Source organism: Rhineura floridana, chromosome 5 (genome assembly GCF_030035675.1).
Source record: "Rhineura floridana isolate rRhiFlo1 chromosome 5, rRhiFlo1.hap2, whole genome shotgun sequence".
NCBI classification, from domain to species: Eukaryota; Metazoa; Chordata; class Lepidosauria; order Squamata; family Rhineuridae; genus Rhineura; species Rhineura floridana.
The window spans coordinates 116,191,168-116,213,566 of record NC_084484.1 but is presented as its reverse complement, the minus strand read 5'-3'; the positions used below and the strand labels follow the sequence as shown (position 1 = coordinate 116,213,566).

Here is a 22,399-nt window from a genome sequence, read left to right as displayed (position 1 = left end):
GGGGGATTGTAGCATTCAGGGGGATATACTTGAGGAAGGTGTATGCCCTTTATCTACCCAATGATGCCTGTGCATGCTAGCAATCTCTGTCACGTCATTCAAGCCAATAAGCAATTTTAAACTCTGAATACACAACCAGATTGCAAATTAGCTGCAACCCTGTGGGACATGATATAATGTGGCGTGCTTTTAAGCAACGTCTCATATTAAAACTGTAGCAGTCTATCTTTAAAAAATGCTTATTTATTATAAGTATAAACTGCTCCTACATAGGGTCCTCAATGATTTCCCATCCAGACTGCTCATCAGATCCAACCCGATTTAGCTTCAGTAATGTTGTAGCATTTGTAATGCTGGTTCTGAGGTAGTCCAAGTTTTTTGTGCATGTACATCTGTACTATCTCAGTGACTGAAGGTTTGACTTGGCTGTAAGATAGACTTGAGTATATTTATCAGAGAAAGTCACTATTTTTTGTTCCCTGTCCATGGTAAAGTGCTATCCTAGTTTTTGCTGCTGGGAAATTGGGATGCCTTGTTAAAATTTGTTAATGCGAGTTGCTAAAGTTGTTGTCATTCAGCTCCCTCCTCAGGATCTCTTAAAACGTAAGTCTGTTCAGGGGGAATGGGCAGATCTTGTCTCTGGTACACAGTAATGTAAATATGTGTGCATGAACACTAAGGACACAAATGGTGCACTTCTCAAATAGCATCCACAGAGGTATATTTTGAATTATTTGGCGAGTATTGTACCCACCCCTAAGTATATCTGTAGTGAAAAACAAGCACCCTCTCTACTTTTAAATCAGTGAAGAGAAGGCTACTCCAGAGTAAATATATACAGCAGGACATTCATCAGCAATGTATAATAATATGTATGGGTGTGTATTGGGGAGACAGGCCATTAGTTATCATTGGTAGTAGAACTGAAGTGTTACATGCGTGCCCCTATTTTCGTCTGTAAAACATTGGAGGGTATGCTCCAGAGGTACAAAACTCAATTCCCAAAGGACTGTAGGCAGACCTAAAGCAAGTTTATACTTTATGCAGAAATTGTTTTTACACTTCTGTAGAGTGCTGAACCAATGAAAAAAAAAGGTCAGGGAATTAAAAACAGACTTTATCGCTTATAACTGCTGCAGCACAGCTACAGCTCTCCCACCTTTTCCCGTTAAACTCTGGCTTTGTAACTTGAAAAATCTATGTGGCTTCCTTTTTCTTGTCTACAGATATTCATAGGACTTCCTGAAGCTTGGAAAGGGCAGGTGAACTTTGTACCATTCCACTCGCTTAAGCTGCCATGGTAGGATTGGGCAGGTTGTGGTGACGAGAAACAGAAGCTGTAATCCTTCACCCACCTTAGCTTTTCTTTTTTCCCTAAAGAGCCCATCAGATGGGTTATACTGCCATCTCATAGCAATCACCTCGGCGCAGAGAATTTCTGAACTGAACGCTCCATCTGTAGCCAAGCATCTCTGCATTTTCCATAAGGACAGGGTCAGGGTGATTCTCCGGACAGAATCAGCCTTTGTGCCAAAAGTGGACTCAGTATACCATCGTCAGCAGGAACTGGTCCTACCTACTTTTTGTTCCAATCCAGTTCATCCGCAGGAGAAGGCATGGCAGTCACTGGACATGTGTCGTGCCTTGAAAGTATATCGTCACTTTACAAAGGGTTTTTAGACAAATTGAATCTCTCTTTGTATTGTTCCATCCTACATCCCTGGGGAAAAATGTATCCTCTGCTAGCTTGGCTTGCTGGCTTATTAGATTAGCTTATGAGGCATTACACCTGCCTGTTCCTGCACTTGTCACAGCCCATTCTACCAGGGCAGCAGCAACTTCAGCACCCTTTGCTGTTAATGCGCCTTTGTTAGAAATTTGCAAGGTGGCTTCTTGGTCATCTCCTCATACCTTTATTTCTCGTTACAAAATTGATATGCTTCTGCGGAAGCTGCCTTTGGCAGACGTGTGTTACAACATGTTATTCATCAATCTTGAATATGTTTCTTTTGTCCAATTTTGATCAGACAGTATTTTTGACCCTTCCTAATGTTCCAAGATGCTTGGGTACATCCCATGTGATGGGCTGTTGTCCAGAGAGAAGGGGCCGTTGGCCTTACATGAACTTAATTTTTCCTTGAGAACAGACCATCAGACCCCTCCCTGTTGATGGTTGGGTAGCTGTATTAGATACAGGTATGAATTCATGCTCCTATATTAGTTTTTCCTCTGCTGCTATCTGTTTATCCTTAGATTATTTGTTTATGCTGTTCTGTTATTTTAACATGTTCAATTTCAATGTGACTTTTTTGCCATTTTGAGGAAGTAATGTATGTTTTCTTATTGCAGTGTTTTGTTCAATACATGGTTTTGCTTCCTGTTTCTGTTGTCTAATAAAGTTCATTTATTTCTGTATGTGTGTGTGTTTTCTTCCAATTCAGCTCTCCTTCTGGCTGACCATCATGAAATGACCTGGGATGTTGCAAGCCTAGCTACTCCCTCCAATGGTCATTTCCTGCCTGTGGATGATAGATGGCAGTATAACCCATCTGATGGTTTGTTCTCCAGGAGAAATTAAATTCAGGTAAGGACAGCAGCCCCTTCCTTTTTCCTTTGTCACTTCTACTGTATTTGAGGGTGTGTGTTATTCCAGTTCCTGTGTGCAGGAAAGGGCACAGCCAGTTGATAACAGAGGGGAAAACTGCAGACCTCATGCTTGTAATGAGAATAAAAACTAGATTTCCTAGTCGTCAGGTACAGAACCTGCTGTTTGCACTGCCTTTCCCAGTTTTTTTAAATAATGAAGGTGCTGTGTATGACTCTTTAGAGAATATAACTTTCCATCAGATCATACATAAGTCAGCTTCTTGCACATGGAATCCATTTCCTTTTGAATGTAGGAAACCAACTTTCATATTAAAGGAATTGTGCATACAGGTTGGGAATGAAGAAGCTACTTAGACTGTATGCACATCACTGGCTTAAAACACAGTGAGACTGTTTTTCTCAATTCAGTTCAGTTTTGCAAATCCTGGTGCACATCACTGTGCTAGATGCTTCTCCAAGAGCCTGTTGTCTGTTGCTGGTTTTGACACTCCTCCACCCACCCCAGGTCCAATTGGTAAAGCTTTTATCCCTCTAATTCCACCACTGCACTTGTAGCATTCCAGAAGCTCCACTTCCCCTCACCACCTCCATTAAATCTAACTGCATGCAGCCTATGGGAACCTCTCTAGGAATTGCTGTCTCTGCATGTTGCCATCAAGAATAAATAGTAAATAGGCTGTTTTGGTGTGTTGAGGCTCCTGTAAAACAGCTTTTGGTCATTGCATGGGCTTCTCAATTTCCTACACTGTGAGATTAGCACCAATGCAAATAATAGCATCATTGGGTTAATGAAGCCTTACACTTCCATTAAACCTAACTGTACCCAGCTGTTACAGGAGCTTCTCTAGGAATTCCTGTCTCTGAACGTTGCCATCTGTACCTTTTCTTCCTGCTTAATATGCAGTCCACTTTGGGAAATGTGTCACAGAGGAACATTCAAGTGCCTACTGGGATAGTCTGCCCAGCTGTACATTGATAATCAGCTCTCAAGTGATTAAAGAAACTTATTTTAACCTTATAACATTCACTACATATGTTTTTGTATTAGAAACAATCCCAACAGAACACAATGTGATCAAATAAGCACAGTAAGACAATTCTTTCTTTCTCCTTTTTTTCTTCTTTTTTTTACACCTTCTTGGTCAGCATTTACAAAGACGGTACAAAAACTCTTTTTGTCATGTTTATGGATTTTGTTAATGAAATTTGTAACAGAATCTGATTTCCTTTCTTTTTTGCTTGCTTTGGAATGTCAGTGAAGTTAATGACATTTTGGAGAGTATAGAAAACCACAACAGCACTATGTAAGACCAGTCTACATGGAAGTGGAATGCTATGGAACAAAGAGCACAGCATGTTTTATAATTACTTGATTGCTCCCAGTTCAGGTTTATATCATCATCATGTATTGGTAGTGCTAAATTCAAGTTTCTTTAACATAGATTTGAAATGTGGAAGCTTTATTTCCCCCCAGTAAATATACAATACACACTCAACATTACGATTAACCAACTTTATGGCCGTTAAACTTTGCTTCACTAACACATGAAACACATTAAGAGGTCATTTTTTTGTGACTGAACAACCTGTTGTCAATGAACAATTTTATAAAAAAAGGTAGAAAACAGTTCTAAGTGTTGCCACTACATCCCTTTCTTAAGACACATTATGCACAAGAAATATTTTCAATTATAAAAAGGAAAAAAGTTTTTTTAAAAAAATGTTAAATTACATTACATTTTAAAAAATATGTTCTGTGATTATTTGAAGTTCACTGAATGGGTGAGAGACAGAGAGAGATGGAGGAAAAGAGAAAAGTTTCCCTGTTGAAATAATGGGGATTTGTTATACATAAAAAAAACTCTTCTTTATAGAGCCTTTAAAAAAACTGCTAAAGAGAATTACAGACTAGCCAATAATAGGCAGTGATATTATAGTACTGCACAGGTTTAATACTGACACAAAACTTCCAAATGAAAAGATGAAGACACATATCTGAAGGACCTGGGATGGCTATTTTTACTCAGATTGAATTTTGACAAGAAATTGGCTCGTAAGGTGTTCCACCAAAGCTCAGCACAGACAATTAAGGACTGTGAGGACTCTACCTTATACATATTGTACTTGGGATCAGCTATAAGATGTTTTTCATAATGCATGGAACAGTATGGCTGCAACTAGCTGTTTGTTCCCACCATCATGGTAGGCCATGTTGCATGGTTATGTGATATAATGGCGACATACTACCCTAATAGGGTCAGCAGCACATAACATGCAGTCCACCTTAAGTACATGAGCGGAAAACACAGATGCTACCTAAAGCGGTGGTGACTGCAACTCTGCTGGCTCAGAGTCATATGTAAATCAGCTTTAAATCCAAACCCTTTATTTAGTTAATATGGCTCAAGTTATCACTTCTAATTGATTTTTTCTCTCCGAGAGGTACACCAGTCTATAATGCAAGACATTGTCATGTATCACTGTCTGAATGACTCAACTGATGTCAGATGATGAGCCAATTTGTATTTGAATGTCCTGATTTTTGAAAATGGTTGTTGTGTAATTTCAGCACATGCTAAAACACCAACAAAATTTAAGATGTGCCTAGATATCTATCTAAGTCATCCAGCAGAATTTTTTTGTTTTTGTTTTTAAAAGGTCATATGCATCCTTTATAAAATTGCAATATATAGCAGCAAAAATTGAGGTACATACCATCTTGACTGGACAGCAAAATCTTTATTTCAGGTTAGATGGGAACTGGGGAAAGGGAGCCTCTAGACTCAGCCCAGGAATGACTTCTTCCTATTTCATCTCTCCAGTGAACATTAGTGCTATCTGGGGCTTCTTAAAGAAGCACCTCACAGCATTGGTAATCAGATAAGCAAGAGGGGGAAAGAGGCATGCAGACTGGATTGAATGCTCCTTTGCTGTTCCCATTCCTGCCAATTGATTGGTGCTGTGAAGTATTTCATTCAGATGTCCCTCACAGCATCCATCTGATTTTGGAGGGGCACAGAGGACTGTGCTTCAGCCTAGACACAGCTGTGTCAGGTGCTCAGATAGGTTGCTGGAGGTGTGTCCCCTCAGCAACAGCTTATTGTGTCTTCATTGCATGCATCTGTGTGCACAAACCTATTTTTGTTTCCAGAGTACTATTGCAGGAACATGATGTCTATCTTCACATTAACATACTGAATTTAGGAATGAAAGAAAAATGTCATTTTTATACATTTGTTGAATATTTCTGTACATTTATAAAATAATGGCTTTAACTATATCCAGCATTTTAATAAGCAGTAACATTACATAAATTCCTTGGTCACATACACTCAAAAAATATTTATCCTTGATTTCATAGTTTTGTGGGTTTTTTTGGTTTGCCAGTGCCCTGCTAAGTAAATGAGATAATTTGATATTTGCAGTGCTGATTTACAATTGGTAATGGCAATGTTCTGTCTTATCAGTTATCCCAACGTAAGGTAATAAAAAGCAACATATATTTAGCAGATGTTTTTGTTTTCTTTTAAAAGCGTACTTCACTTAACAGCAATGTGATCGCCAAGGCAAAGTATTAAAACAACATGGACTGGTTTTAAGTAAAATGTGTTTAAATGCATGTGTATAATAATGATGTGACTGAATGAAGTAAGCTCTGTGATGTAAACTTCAAATAAAATATTTAATGCATTTCATATACATTTACAGTATTTCTAACAGAGAACTAAAAATACTGTGGAGAAGTTGTAGAAAATCATGAGAACTAATGATGAGACAGGATGCATTTGTTCATGTGGATTTACAGAGAGTTTGGTTTATTCAAAAAGTGTATAAACATGCATCATGTTTTCATAAGAAGAGGCTTGAAATTTACTCATTAAAAATAGGTCAAAGATGTTTCCTTGTTTCTAGCCAGTTTCGAATAATGTACTGAATTGGCAAAAAACATTTTAACTTCAAAACTGAGCATAAATTTACCATTGTTTTCATTTCAAACATTATAACCCAAGGCTTAAAGTACAAATGAATTGGGTTTCAGTTTGTGAGTTTCAGATAATACAACACAAAAATATGTCTAGACTACATAAAAACCATTATGCCATGAATTTCAAGTGATGCAGCTCTACACCTTCCATGGTACTGTACATGTATTGGAAAGATGAGCTAAGATAGTCTATTTTTTTTGGAAGCAGCTTGGATATCTCAAATCAAAAATTGCACCTTAACTCTTGCTAGGTATTCCTAGCTCATATGGTTCCTGGTTCCTGGATGGGAGAGTGAATCAATCATAGTAATTTTTTAAACTGTAATATATTAAAGAACAGCTTTAGTGAAACACCTTAACTTCTTTCCTTTGTAGCAAGATCAACTGTGTTGAACAATGGAAACTGATACTAAGAAGAGAGGAGGCTTTCATGTTCTCATCTGGTCTTGAATTTCATACTTCCATCATTTGACCCCTTTTTTAATGGTAAAAGCAACACGTTGCTTATTGTTTTATGTAGAATTCCAACCCTGATGACCCAATAAGCCTTTGCTAACATCAGTTTGCCAGTCATCTTCCTAATTCTACACCCAAATGGAAAACCACCTAACATAATCCATTACATCCACCATTATCCAACATAGCTTACAGTACATAGACTCCTTTCACATTCAGTCTTTATTTTCTTCTTCTTCTTCTTCTTCTTCTTCTTCTTCTTCTTCTTCTTCTTCTTCTTCTTCATATCACGAGGAGTAAGAGTTTTGTGCTTATCACCAACAAAAAAAATTGCAGTGCAAACTTTAAACATAAAAAGTTACACAATTAAAAGTTATTATATGGCACCACAGCCTATTAATTCACATATAATACAACAGACCAATAAGAACAGACAATAATTTGAACATAGCTAAAAAAGTGAGCTTGCATAGCAATGCAATAAAAAGAAATTATGTACAAGGGAAATCTGTTTCATCCTGCAGCGTGATTTTTTTTCTTCATATATGCTTGCTAAGAAATAGATTAAGGTGGAAGGTGTAGTATAGAGAAGAACACAGGTAGAGTATCTGTGGGGGTGTGTGGCTGTGTGTCTTTACATTGCATTTACAGTTCTCTTAATAAGTAAGTACATAAATAAAGAAAATGTTCATTGCACTGTTTTAGTGTCATCACTTCCATGAGTTCAGACCTTGATGGTCCTTGAGAGCAGCTCAAGATGTTTCTGTTCAACTACTCTGTTAAATAAAAAGCAAGAAAATGATTACCTTTTAAGATAATTTCATTTTAACTTTTATACATATAGCATTCAGATATATATTTTATAACAGACCATGAAAAATCATTAATATTCTGATTGGTTCAAGTGATAACTGGTAAAAGTGAATGCTATTATAGGTACTGTCACGGCACTATTTTATTTTTAAATTACTTATTTTTGGAATGCCAATTAAGAATAAGAATTGTATTTTTTCAATTGTTTTCCCAGTGACTGCAGCACCAAAATATGAAGTTCCTCAGAGAACAGAGTACCTATTACCCTACTGATACACCATAGCATAACTGTTCCCTGGAAAGCAAAGATAATTAGGCAGAATTATCACTCTTCTAATGCTCTCTATTTATTTGAGGAAACAAAGGAATTTCAAGGGCCCAATGACAATGCTTTCAAAAGAACCCTATAAATGCTCAACTGCATGTAATTCAGATGGGGAATCTGTGTTTGAACTGTTCCACTATAGACTGCAGATAGAAGGTCATACCATTGCAGGGCACTTCCAAAATAAAATCGCATGCATCCGTAGGGACCTAGACTCCAATGTTATGACAGATGAATCCATTGAAGTGTCCAGAACACGGTCTTGTCTTTCATTATTGGATGAGTTTCAGTTGGTGCAGCTTGAGAAAGTGGACAAGGTGCTTGGATTGGTGCGGGCGACCACATCTGCTCTAGATCCTTGTCCATCTTGGCTAGTGAAGGCTAGCAGGACTATTACCACCGGCTGGGCCAAGGAAGTGATAAATGCCTCCTTGAGTGAGGGAGTAGTCCCTAGTAGTCTCAAGGAGGCAGTAGTGAGACCTCTTTTAAAGAAACCTTCCTTAGACCCAGATAACTTGAACAATTATAGACCGGTGGCGAATGTCCCCTTTTTGGGCAAGTTTCTGGAGCGGGTGGTCGCCGGTCAACTCCAGGTGCTCTTGGATGAGACCGATTATCTGGATCCGTTTCAATCCGGTTTTAGGCCTGGTTTTGGCACTGAAACAGCCTTGGTCGCCCTGTATGATGACCTCTGTCGGGAGAGGGACAGAGGGAGTGTGACTCTGTTGATTCTCCTTGATCTCTCAGCTGCGTTTGATACCATCGACCATGGTATTCTTCTGGGGAGACTCGCGAAGTTGGGAGTTGGAGGCACTGCCTGGCAGTGGTTCCGCTCCTACTTCGCGGATCGTCGCCAGAAGGTAGTACTTGGGGAACATTGCTCGACACCTTGGACTCTCCATTGTGGAGTCCCTCAGGGGTCGGTTTTGTCCCCCATGCTTTTTAACATCTACATGCAGCCTGTGGGTGCCGTCATCAGGAGTTTTGGAGTGCGTTGCCACCAGTACGCTGATGACACGCAGCTCTATTTCTCCTTTTCATCTTCTACAGGTGAGTCTGTGGATGTGCTGAATCACTGCCTGACCGCGATAATGGACTGGATGAGAGCTAATAAACTGAGACTCAATCCAGACAAGACTGAGACACTGTTGGTGAATGCCTTCCCTGCCCAGATGGTGGATGTTTACCTTGTTCTAGATGGGGTTACACTCCCCTTGAAGGAACATGTTCGTAGTCTTGGGGTTGTTTTCGATCCTTCCTTGTCTCTTGAGGCGCAAGTGGCCTCGGTGGCAAGGAATGCGTTCTACCACCTTCGGTTGGTAGCCCAGCTACGTCCCTATCTGGGCAGTGACGACCTTGCCTCAGTTGTTCATGCTCTGGTAACTTCTAGGTTGGATTACTGTAATGCGCTCTACGTAGGGCTGCCCTTGAAGACAGTTCGGAAGCTTCAGCTAGTGCAAAACGCAGCAGCCAGACTGCTGACGAGGACCAGCTGGACAGTGCATATTACACCTGTTCTGGTCCGTTTGCACTGGCTACCCATTTGTTTCCGAGCCAGATTCAAGGTGCTGTTTTTGACCTATAAAGCCTTACACGGCGTGGGACCACAGTATCTTGTGGAACACCTCTCCCGCTATGAACCGACCTGGTCACTTCGCTCAGCATCTAAGGCCCTCCTCCGGGTACCAACTCATCAGGAAGCCCGGAGGACAGTTACTCGATCTAGGGCCTTTTCTGTAGTGGCCCCCGAACTGTGGAACAGCCTCCCTGAAGAAGTACACCTGGTGCCGACGCGTCTATCTTTTCGGCGCCAGGTTAAGACCTGGCTATGCTCCCAGGCATTTTAAGCGTTTAATGTTATAATTTTAAATCTTTTTTTGTTTGCTATTTATGTTTACTGTTGGTAGGTTGATTTTATTGTGATATTCTGTATTTTAATCTTTTTGTACACCGCCTAGAGAGCCACTCGCTATGGGCAGTTTAAAAATGAAACAAATAAAATAAATAAATACCATTTGGTGTTCTGTCATATGAAAAAAAAATCCAACAAATGTCAGTGTTGGGGGGAAAAGTTATAATCTATATTGATCCCTGGACTGCCAATTTATGTGAAGAGATTTTTATTTTTGGTCATTTGAGCCCACCTGCTGTAATCTGTAGTGGTATAGCCCTGACAACAGTTTTCTACCTCAGTGAGAAATAGGCACATGTGAAATGCCAAATCATCATACAATATTTTATAGCTACTGGTTGTGTAACATGGACAGGAAAGAGTTCACGCCAGCACATGCAGAAGAGTCCTAATTCTATGAGGCCCTCTATTTGTTTTTCTAATACATCTACATTTCTGCCACAAACATACACTCTTCCTTACGCGTGTGGCATATTAGTGTATTTTATAGCCCTGGATATATAAATTAAATAGATACTTTTTACATTACATTTCAGGCCAAATTGTGTGTAGAGCAGAGCACTGCACAAAAAAAGTGGGGGAGGTTACTGGAAAACTGTGATGTTAAGGAAAAAATAGTAGTAGTACTGAGAACCTTATAGCTAAGAGGTGTCTTAAATTCACTGTCTTTTCAGTAAGCTACATTCATTGTCAATTAACTCCAAAAATTACTTCATCTCCTTTTTACTCATAAGAGGATTGCTGGAGGATGGACAGAGTGCTTCATCTTTTCTTCAGCAGTCTCTCCCATGAATAAAAAAAAGTGTAGTGTAGTGTAGACTAGAAATACAGCAGGCAGGCAGAGGAAGGCTAGATCGCTCTCTGTCTCTTCTATGTCAGCCCACTGCATTTCTGTGCTGGTCTGGAGAAAGGGCTTTATTTCCTCTGTAGACAGCGTGGAAACTGAGCAAGGTGGTGGAGGAGGGATGAGGCTTCACCAGCCCGTTGGAATTTCATGCTGGCAGAGGAGGAGTAAAAGCAGTCTGCCCCTCATCCATCAGCCTCTTCATTTGCCTGGATGAAATCCTATGCATGGAATTTAACCAGGGGAATAATTAAATATAAGGCTTAGTTATATTGAAGAAAACCCATATGAGGCATAACTAATCTAAGCAATTGTCATTTATAGTTATGGGTTTGGTTGTTTTGATTATCACCATGCTAGCCTGACAAACTTGGTGGGTGCTGATGTTCTTTTATGGTTCCAGATTTTGGAATGAAATTCCAGAAGAATTTGATGGAGGGCCGAGACACAGCTGGGAGGTTTTGCAATTTGAAAATGGCTAGGGACATAAAGAAGGAGCTGTGAGTTGCCACTGAAGTTCTCCCAAGGCAGCGAAGGAACTGAGCTTCAGAGGCGCATAAAACCCACTTTAAAAGAGGCAGTTTACCAGTCCTGAACTGCCTCTTGCTCTTTGATCAAAATACAAGTGGAAGAGGAAGATCTGACTCCCACTGCCCTCTCTCTCCCCATCTGCCAAATCTCTTCATCTTCTAAAGTCCTTGCTGCCAGACTCCACCCCACCATAACTTACTTCCTTTTGCTTCCTTCCAACATGGTGGTAGATGGGCATCAAGAAAAGCAGCGAGAGCATGAGGGGAGAAGAGAAATATGTTTTTTCCTACTGTTTCTCTGTTCATTCTTTGTTTCCATCTCCCTAAAAATGGTAGTTGATAGGAGACAGAGTTCTCCCAAGGAGAGCTGCAGTTGCAGCAGCCTTCCAGAGAACTCCATCACCTACCAGCCAACTCACTTTGTTCCCTGATGGGTGAATAACAGCAGTACTTTAGGTATGTGACATAGAGGAGAAGGAGGAAAACCTCCCTGTGTCTTCTCCCTACACTCTTCTGCTTCTTCTCACCCCAACTGCTTGGAAGTAAAGGGACAGTGAAGATGTTGGGGGGGGGGGAGGCTTGCAGGAAGGAAAAATGATCCAGGCTTGTACTTTGAATTATTATTATTTCTACATCTTCTTCAAGTTAAAACTGGGACATTTCTATAGAGCTTGCACATTTATACTGAAGGTTGAAGCACTTGGGGAGACTGTTGTTCTCTCTGGGTACCTAACACTAATTTAGATTTTGGGCAGTCTGCTCCTAGAGTTCTCTCCCTAAAGTTCTCTGTTTGAATAGTCAATAAACAGCTATTACAAAGACACGGTACGTCTTTGTGTTTTCTTGTCCAAATAAAACTAAATTTAGCAGTGCTATCTCTGTTCAGCCAGGCAGCAATTGATTGGGAAGAATCCATTCCTAGCTGCATCGGAATGCGGGCTAGTTGGAAGTGTAATGTTTGACTGCTTCTTTATTTAAAAAAAGCTTTTTTTAAAAAAATTGCATGCTTCCCAGTTTTGCAATTTTGTATCTGTGTTTTGAACAATACCTCCAGGAGGTCTGGGCAACATACTTTCCCCCCTAAATGTGTAAATCACAGTAAGACTATTCTATTTATTTTTACTGCTGCCTCCTATGGTACTTTATGGTAAACTGTACTTGTATCAAGTAAACCACCTTGTCCCTAAAAGGCTTGTCCCTAAAAATACCTTAAAGGCTTGTCCCTAAAAATACCTTAAATAAATAAATTATTTATTTATTTATTTATTGAATTTATTAGTTGCCCATCTGGCTGGTTATCCAGCCACCCTGGGCGACATACAAAATAGACATACAAATGCATTAGACATTAAAAATCTGAAAACAATTATAATTAAATCTAGCCCACCCCAAAAGCCTGCCTGAAGAGCCAGGTCTTCAAGACCCGGCAGAAGCTCATCATAAAAGGGGCATGGTGGAGATAATTTGGGAGGGAGCTCCACAGGGTGGGGGCCACAATTGAAAAAGCCCTCTCCCTAGTCCTCACCAGTCTGGCTGTTTTGACTGATGGGATGGAGAGAAGGTCTTTTGAGGCTGATCCTGTTGGGCGGCATAGCTGATGATGCTGGAGGCGCTCCTTCAGATAGACTGGGCTGAAACTGTGTAGGGATTTAAAGGTCAAAACCAATACCTTGAATTGGGCCCGGAAAGCAACTGGTAACCAATGCAACTCTTTTAGCACTGGAGTGATGTGATCTCACCAGCGGCTGCCTTTAATCAGGTGCGCCGCCGCATTCCGTACCAGTTGCAGCTTCCGGACCATTTTCAAGGGTAGCCCCATGTAGAGTGCATTACAGTAGTGTAGGCGAGAGGAGACCAGGGCATGCACCACCGATGGGAGCAGATTGGGAAGGTAGGGGCGTAGCCTCCGTATCAGATGGAGTTGATACAGTGCTGCCCGGCTCACAGCCAAAACCTGAGCCTCCATGGACAGCTGGGAGTCGAGGATGACTGCCAGGCTGCAGACCTGGTCTCTCAGGGGCAGTTGTACCCCATTGAGCACCAGGTCCAAATCCCCCAACCTTTCCCTTGTCTCCCACAAACAGGACCTCGGTTTTGTCAGGGTTCAGCTTCAGCTTATTCCTTCCTATCCAGGCACTCACCGACTCCAGGCACTTGGATAGGGTTTCTACAGCCAACCTTGGTGAAGATTTGAATGAGAGATAGAGCTGTGTATCATCCGCATACTGGTGACATTGCAGCCCAAATCTCCTGATGATAGCCCCCAGCAGCTTTATATATATGTTAAATAGCATTGGGGAGAGGATGGAGCCCTGTGGCACCCCACAAGTGAGAGGCCAAGGGTCCGAAACCTCATCCCCCAATGCCACTCTCTGGTGCCTATCAGAGAGGAAGGAATGGAACCACTGCAGTACAGTGTCCCCTATGCCTAACCTCTCCAGGCGGTCCAGAAGGATACCGTGGTGAACGGTATCAAAAGCTGCTGAGAGATCCAGGAGGACGAGGAAGGTGCATTCACCCCTATCCAATGCTCTCCTCATATCATCCACCAAGGCGGCCAAGGCTGTTTCAGTCCCATGTCCAGGCCTGAAGCCCGACTGGTCTTATCACTGATTGGGGGATACGGCAGTGACAAATGTAGGTTCCTTTTTTCCCACTGATGCAGAAAGCTGATGGGGCCATACCTGTACCATTTTGTGGTCTTATTTTTTTGCTCTTTTAGATGTGGCAGTCATGTGTTAAGTCACACCCATGATAGCCATTTTTTTGTCATGCCATGCCCCATGGCAGCTATTGTGTGACAGCACTTTGTCAAAATTCCAAATGGTAGCCAGCCTCTATTATACATTAAAGTCATGTTGCAAGTGATATATACAACCCTGTGTAGAATAGGATAAGCATTTATTCTCAGATTCCTAAGCTGTAGAGATGTTGAAGTAATTTTTTTGACATTTTGTATTGCATCTCAAATGAGGCTTACATAATTCGCCAGAAAATTGTCCTTGACTGCTTGATCCAATATATCCTACATCAATGAGATCACTGGTATTACGCTGGGGACCTCCTCGCATGACCTCGCCTTTCCTGGGTCCAGTTGATCCTTTAGAAGATGCTGTACCTGAAGAGCTGTGACCACCTGGGGACGGGAAACTAGGTTTGCTATATGGCACCAGTGCCTCTTCTGCAAACATAAATAGGAGTAATGGGTACATATTATATACATATATGCATAGATAAAAGATATCTATGAGCTGACTTACTCATTGGGCATCAATATTGTTGAAAACTTCTACACCACCGATAAACCTGGAATTTCACACACAATCTAAAATGCTTATTAGAAAAGTCTGAAAATTGGACATTTGTATCTGTGACCTTCAAAATGGGGAGTTGGGCATTTACAATTCAACATTGATTACTAGAAATGTCTAAAAGAGAAAACATAAGTACCCCCCTCCATCAAAATGGAAGGAATAAAGTATGGGTTGTAGTCAATTAAGTCCAACTCAGAGGAGACCCACTGCAATTAATGAGCATAAGTTAGTCATGTCTATTCACTTCAATGGGTTTACTCTGTGTAGGATTAGAATAGAATACCACCCTATATGTTAAAATGGTTATACAGTATTTCCACCAGAAAGCTACAATTTGGTAAACAATTAAGACGCAAAGGAGTGGTTCACACAAATGAGGAGAACTGTGCTGGCAAGCCCCACCATATGACAGCCATGTGTTACACAGCTATTTATACAGCAGTCACTTTGAAGTACATCTGTATAGATGGAGTTCTTATATCCAAGGGAGAAGCCTGGGCCATTGAGGATGTTTGTTGATGAACAGAGCTATTTTATGTGACTGGTGGGGGTATGGTCAGTACATTCCTCTTTCATGAGGGTCAAGCTAGATGGCATCCTTAACTTCTTCATGCATGATTTGAAAACTTGGAGTTTCTGTAACTCCATCTTAGAGAAGTCTGAAAACAGGAAATTTTGGGATCTAATGCTCATTACTTGAGTCATGAAATTTACAAGCCAGCATTTCGTAGATCCTAGCCGCTTCTGCACTGGTTGTTCCTATTGTGAACTTTACCTCAAAACAGACACCAGCACTCCAGTAAGCAACAAGCCAAGTCATTTGGAATGGTAGGCTGTTTTCATGCACTTGATGCATTAGGATGCATTAGGATTTGGGGACAGGAGATGTCACATAGCAACCAAGAACATACAGAATTCCGACAATTAGGGCTGTACATAGCAAAAATATTTGCCATGGAACCCAAAGTGTTTGCTCGGGTAGAGGGTTGCCTTGACTTTGGTTCAGGGTAACATTGTGCTTCACCTACAAGGCAGAGGGTCACTTTGCTTGTTTTCTGACCTCTTGAATGTCTACCCCACTGAGCACAAAGGAAAAATTAACAAACACCTATAACTGGTTATTTTTTTGTGGCAGAATGGTCAGGCATTGTGGGCTGACAAATTTCAGAGGAACAGGTACAAGTGGGTGTTGTACTGAGCACCTCTAAAGTTTTAAAAACAGTTTGATGCCCTGCCTGTGGGCAATGTTCATGAACATGACAAACAGTGTAGAGGCTCCCCTAGGCAGCTTCCCTGCAAACTTTCAGAATGAATAAAAAGCAGTATTTAAGCCTTCTTAAAAAATAATTGCATTTTCTGTTTTATTGGCACCAAAGTCACAAAAAGTAAAAACTGATTAGGAAGTCCCTTTCAAAGCACTATCATTGGAAGTAAAAGGAAAGCACTCGTAAAGTCAGCCCAATTGCCAGTCATAGAACTATAATTGCCTTCTCTTTACCTGACATTTTCCATTTAAGGAGGTTTTAAAAATATATCAAAGTAGTAATAAAAAACAACCATCTTGCAACCCCTCCCAAGTTTCCAAAGCAGTTCTGAAGACTTAGAGCCACCGCACTTTCTGGACTAATACATGGATTAGAAAACTGTTTTTCTTCAGCTTTTACAATTCTCCAACACAATTCTTGGCTCAAAAGCATTCCAAAATGCATATAAAATATGTATTTTATGTTAAAATGTGGACAGAAGTACATATTGTGGTATAAAATGTGTACTAAAATGTGCATTTGGTGATAAAATGTGTTTAAACAATCTGAATTTTGGTAAAAAAATAAAAATAGTTTGATATGGAAATAGGATGGAATCTACTTATGAATGAACAAAAAAAAAATCCAATATGGAGCAGGGTGATCACGCCATCTCTAGATTCACAGAAGTCATACCAAGGGCATTGACTCCAGAATTCCTGTAAGAGTGTGTGAGTGTGAGTGTGTGTATGTGTATGTGTGGGTGGATGGAGACTGGGTAGTAGAAAATGAGCTTTGCTTATTTAAAAAATAGAGAGATCTAGCCCACATGGTTGGAAAATATATTTTGAAAACACAGTGTTGTATTCAGCTAAGTCCTACGTTTGGGGTCCTAAAATGTAGTATTCAACTGAATCCTTGCATTAGCACGAGGGTCACCAACCCATTGCCCCCATATTCCATGGCTCCCATGGAGGACTGCAGGTAGCCCAGAATCCGAGCTTTCATTTTAAAAAGTACATTTCCAGCCCTCCTAGAAATAAAATTATGGAGCAGCTACCCTTCTAAGTGATTTATGTGAAATGAACCAGCTTGGCTGCTCCTGCCTGCCATTGCTATTAGCCAATAAGTGAAGTCACAGCTGTGATTGATAAGTGAGTTGTTTGGACACTAGGCAATCTGTGGGGTCCTAAACAGTTTCTGTTTTGCCCTCCCTTTAGTGTACTTTTTCCACTTCTGTCATTTTTCCTACTCTTTGGAATCTCCATAGTATGCCCTTTTACCCAGCAACCAGGAGGCATCTTTCTTGTGCTAGGTTCGCTTGAGATAAGGTAATGTCTAGAAATTATTTTCTGCACATACTACTACACAATAAGTGTGGGTGAATGTTAAATAATCCCCCTCACCCCAAAAGGCAAATGTAAAAACTTTGCACAAAGGCTTAGGCATGTCACCTGCTTTGCATGAGCTAAAGACCAGGAACTCATTAAGAATGTACCATATAGTTAACTTACAGTACAATGGTATACATGTATGCTCAGAAGTAAGCCTCTTTGTGTTTAATGGGGACTCTTTGTGTTTAATGGGGGCCAGGTAAGTGGGTATAGGATGGTAGCTCCAGCTTTGGTTTAGGGTTAGCATTTTCCCCAACAGGGTTCTTGTGTCTTTAACAACTGTATGGCATCTCTAATTTTAAGTTATGCTATGCCTATTCATAGCAGCCATTTAATATTAAGCCATGCCCACATGGTAGCCATTGTATGACTGGTGTCCCCAACTCTCCAAATCTGAAATGTGTCCCCTTGTCTAGCAATGGGTTCTGTTTCTGTAATAATTGGATTTGCCATTGGATTAATTATTATTTCTGATATTCTCTATCTTTGCAGAGAGAATTTTGAAGTAGTTACTCTCGTGCCTGGTTTCTGATTCATTCTTTTTTCCCAATTTGTCTTTTTTTAATCGCTTTGAAATCATCAACAGTGTGAGTGATACTTTTATCTATATACTTTATATGTGAGCTCTTCAAATGTGTATTCCCTTTCACTGGTGCCAATGAAGTGTTGATTGTAAGTGACAGACAGAAAGCAACAGGGGGGAATGAGGCGTTGATTGTAAGCATTGATTATCTGCCTTAATCTGCCCCACAGTGTACTTGAAAAGGAATGTAAACAGGCAATCATTACAGAGTTCAGAATAAAGATCAGTACCAGTGGGGACTTGTGACTAAGTAGCAATTATAATATTAATAATTCTCTGCAAAGCAAAAAATATATATAGGAGGAAATTGGAAAAATGAAAAGATATTGGAGGAAAAAGGAATCAGATCATCAACGATCATGGGGAGGCACATTTAAAAATGAACTTTAAAAAGGAGAGGTTTCCATCCCTACTTTGGTCCCAAAAAGTTGGTGACCCCTGCATAGAATGACTTCAACTAGCACAAGGGGATTTTTCTCTTCTTCCCCATGTGCCATCCCCAAATCTGCCCTGGAGTATTGGGGGTGACCCCAGAACAGATTTACCAGGTGCATAGGGGAGGAGGAGAGGTGGAGAACATTCAATGTAGGAAAAAATCCTACATTGAAGTTTCATAATGTTAGATTTTTAAAAAAGATTTGTCACTACTAATTGATTCTATGTGAGCTTAGTCTTTTGAGCCTTTTAGAAATACCGGTTCATACGGTCAAAAAATTCAGAGCACAATCCCAACCATTCCCCCGATATTTATGACTAGGTAGTGGTGGTTAGGATACTGCATAGGTGTCTCTCTCTTAGCCTCTGGAGGAGTGCTGGCAGTTATTTTGCCAGCAGCAGCAAGCAGAAAACATTGAAATGGGAGAGGAGAGAGTATGCGTGTGTGCTTGTGTGCGTGTATGTACAGGGATATTGTTGACTTTGGATCTGCTGGATCCAAATCCCAGTGACCCTCTGCCTGTAGCTGTTGTGGGAGGAAGGGAATCGCATCACTTTATTCTCTGGCCAATGTATGCTGGCAGGGATTGAGATGCGTCTGTAGATCTGCCACATCTCTCTCCCCCACCGCACTTAGGACTGATCTGTCAGCTAGAAACCACTAATTATGCTAATGGAATATACATAATTACCATTTATATCGTGGCATCTACAGAAAAGGCTAAACTTATTTATACTTTATTCTTCCCACTGAATTTGGAAGCTAAGTTAGATAAATTTCTGGAAACCGTTGTGTGCGTGCGTATTGGAAACCAAGTATAATCATATTTTCATCTAAATTTATGAATTGGTATGTATTAATTATATAAACCAAGATTCATTATTGAAAATCATAGTGAAACATAGATTGCTTAATTAAATGATACATATGCAATTTGCAGAACAATAAGGCCAACATTATAGTTTCCTGTATGCTGCTTTTTTCTCTCCACTTAAATTATGGTAACAATATTTCAATCAATTAAGATAAAGAACTATTGTTGTTGTTATGTGCCTTCAAGTCAGTTACTAATTTAATTAGCTTCCTGGTGTTATTTCCAAATATATTCTGTATAGGGAAAAATCTGACTTGACAAACAGTTCCTGTCCTTGAAACCAGATTGTCTTTGAGACCCAGGTCACATTCACTCTCTGTGAGCAGAGTTCTATAGGTTCTCTTACAAACTAGGGGTAAGATCCAGCCCAATTTAAGAAGCTTTAGAATGTAATGATTTCAGCAGGAAACATAAATCTTCATAAACTTACATTTAAATCTGCTTAACTTTGGCTGGATTGTACCCAGGTATTGATTCCTGCCAAGACTGTCCTGTTCTCCTAAGATGTGCTTGAGAACTTATGAACATGGGAAGCTGCTTATACTGAGTTAGAGTATCAGTCTATCTAGCCTGGGATTAGCTAGTCAAGCAGCTTTCCAAGGCCTCAGAGAGATACATCTCTTAGCTGTGAAAACTCTCAAAACAGAGATGCTGGGTAGTGAACCTGGGACCTTAATAATGCAAAGGACCACCAAGCTGTGGGAGGACAAACCCTACAATGAGGTGGAATTAGGCAGCCTTCCTCAGGTGCAAAACATGTGAAGAGTGGACAGCACAGGGCATCAAACTATCAATTTAGCTTGTTATTACATTTTTACCACTATGACTGGTACAATTTGATGTTTCTTTTGCTATGTCTTCTTGGCAGTGGGGACTCATATCTATATGGTCAGAGGCTTGAAAATCAACACAGTTTAGCAAGATTTACAACATAGGAAACAGAGCTTTAGTATAGTGGCACCTACCCTTTGGAATTTGCTCCCCTTAAATATTAGACAGGTGCCATCTCTGTTATCTTTTTGGCGCCTACTGAAGACCTTCCTCTTTCAACAAGCCTTTTAAGTAGAAACGTTATCCCAGTCTGTGTCTGTGCTGGAATTGCTTTTTAATATGGTTTTAAACCTTTTCTTAAAAATTTTTTTTATAAAGCTTTTAAAAATGTTTTTAAAGATGTTTTGTTTTAATATGTTTTTAATGGTTGTTCTGTTTTAATATCTTTTAAAGTATGTTTTTATGATGTGTTAGTGTTTTTAGTGCTTTTGTTTGCCATCCTGGGCTCCTACTGGGAGAAAGGGTAGGATATAAATAAATAAATAAATAAATAAATAAGATAATTATTTTCATCAGTGCATCGCAAGCAACATACTAGGACTTATCTGAAATATTGGTATAAATTGACCAGTAAAATCTCTACATTTTAGTGACATAGAAAGCTCATTGCCACAAGTAGCAAACATGTATCAGTTATCTCTGTCAGAAAATATGCTTCCAATCTAGCAAGTAGTGTATTAAAAGTGGCTTATTGGAATCCAAGATGGTAATAAATTCATATTTGGCCAAAATGTCATTCCCCTCTCCCTTCAGGGTTAGAAAAGTAATTCAAATTACAAAACCAACTATATGAACAAAGGAGAACACTCATAATATTTGTAATCTTATTTAGAATCAAACATGGCTGTCACAAATAGTTTATAGTTGTATTCTTTATGAAATATTCAAAAAGTTTTCAAAATTGCTGTGCAATGCTGTTCCTTTTCAGATTGCCTCAGAATCAAAACCTCTCACTGTGTTTGTAAATAAAAAACTTTGTCTTTTTGTTCTTAAAGAAATAAAGTTTCTGGAGTAGGGAACTCATTCAGTTGTTGAATTCAAACTTGTTTGGCAGCTTTTGCTTTGAGTTGATCCTGCACTGTAACATTCCAAAAATTTCAGTTGGCACAATTTATGCAACAGTTATTTTACACAGCAAGAACATATTGGGAGACTGAAGACAGTCAAACAAAGTAGAAGATGAAAGAGAAACCGTACCAACAACGTTAAGTGAGAAAGTGCTAGGATATCAAGCTGATTATCTACTCCAACAGTTCTTAAGAGTATATACATATTATGTCAAAGGGTGCAATCCTGAAGTGGGGTGGGGTGAGAGTGGAGGAATGCAGAGCATTCTTCCATCCATTTCTGGGTTTGGAACTGTCTTTTTATTTTTATTTTTTACTTTTAAAAACATTTTCTCTTCCATTGTTTCCAAAGCATGGAAATATCTTTCCTTCCCATTTTTTCCAAACAATCCAAAGTGTGTCTCAATTTTTATCCTGGTGGGGCAAAGAAATGAGAGGGCTTAGTATCCTTCAGATCTTGGCACACCTCCTTCATGGCCCTATCAGTGTTGGATCTCCAACAGCAGTTGAGACAGGACTTTGGCAGGGCTGATGGAATCAGAGAGGGAGACAATGGATCCCCCTCTCCAATGTGGGAGCTCTGGCTCTGAAGTCGGAAAGGGCTATCCAATGTATTCTATAGCCTCTGGGATGCTCTTCCAGAGAGCATATGATGACACCCCAAAAAATTCTAACGTGAAGAATTTTGACCCAATATTTTCCTTTGAACAGGCAACCTAACAAAGAAGAGTGGAATAATGTGTTGATAAAAATCTAATCATTGCTGATGCATGTGATGATTCTGAATGCAGGCAGGATGACCAAAGAAACAATTTGTGTTGTGTATTCTGCACAGAATATTCTTCTTTCTTGTGAAGTAAGAGTATGTCATTAAATGAATGATAGTCCAGGATTGGTTCCCTAAAAAAACAGATGTGTGGAGAATCTTGACAATGTTTCAGGCCTATGTAGGTACACATTTAACTTGAGTAGCCATGCCCATGCTGTGGTATTAAATCTATCGCTGCCATTTTCTGAGATGGCTGACATGCAAGTGTGGATATGCAATAATTTATGAAAGAGTGAATGTAGAAAGATCATTTTGGTGGGGAAAAATTTTTGTAGTTCAGATGGGTGGAAGAACTATTCATAGCCATTGTTACGAACAGTATAGTCTAGTAGATAGAATGCTGGACTAGGAACAG

At 39.9% G+C, this 22,399-nt stretch overlaps 1 protein-coding gene across 13 annotated transcripts in view; it reads right to left on the bottom strand.

The window, feature by feature from the left end:
• Positions 1 to 5,616: 5,616 nt before the first annotated feature.
• ROBO2 (roundabout guidance receptor 2) overlaps positions 5,617 to 22,399 on the bottom strand; it is an 863,595-nt gene continuing 846,812 nt past the window's right edge. For 12 of the 13 annotated variants that reach the window (XM_061627931.1, XM_061627938.1, XM_061627937.1 and 9 more), the window contains 2 exons: positions 14,453 to 14,653; positions 5,617 to 7,824 (listed from right to left, as the gene is read on the bottom strand). In XM_061627931.1, coding sequence (XP_061483915.1) covers positions 7,823 to 7,824; positions 14,453 to 14,653 — 203 coding nt within the window. In that variant the 3' untranslated portion in view covers positions 5,617 to 7,822. The remainder of the gene's footprint in view (positions 7,825 to 14,452; positions 14,654 to 22,399) is intronic. The other variant, XM_061627933.1, reaches the window with a different exon arrangement.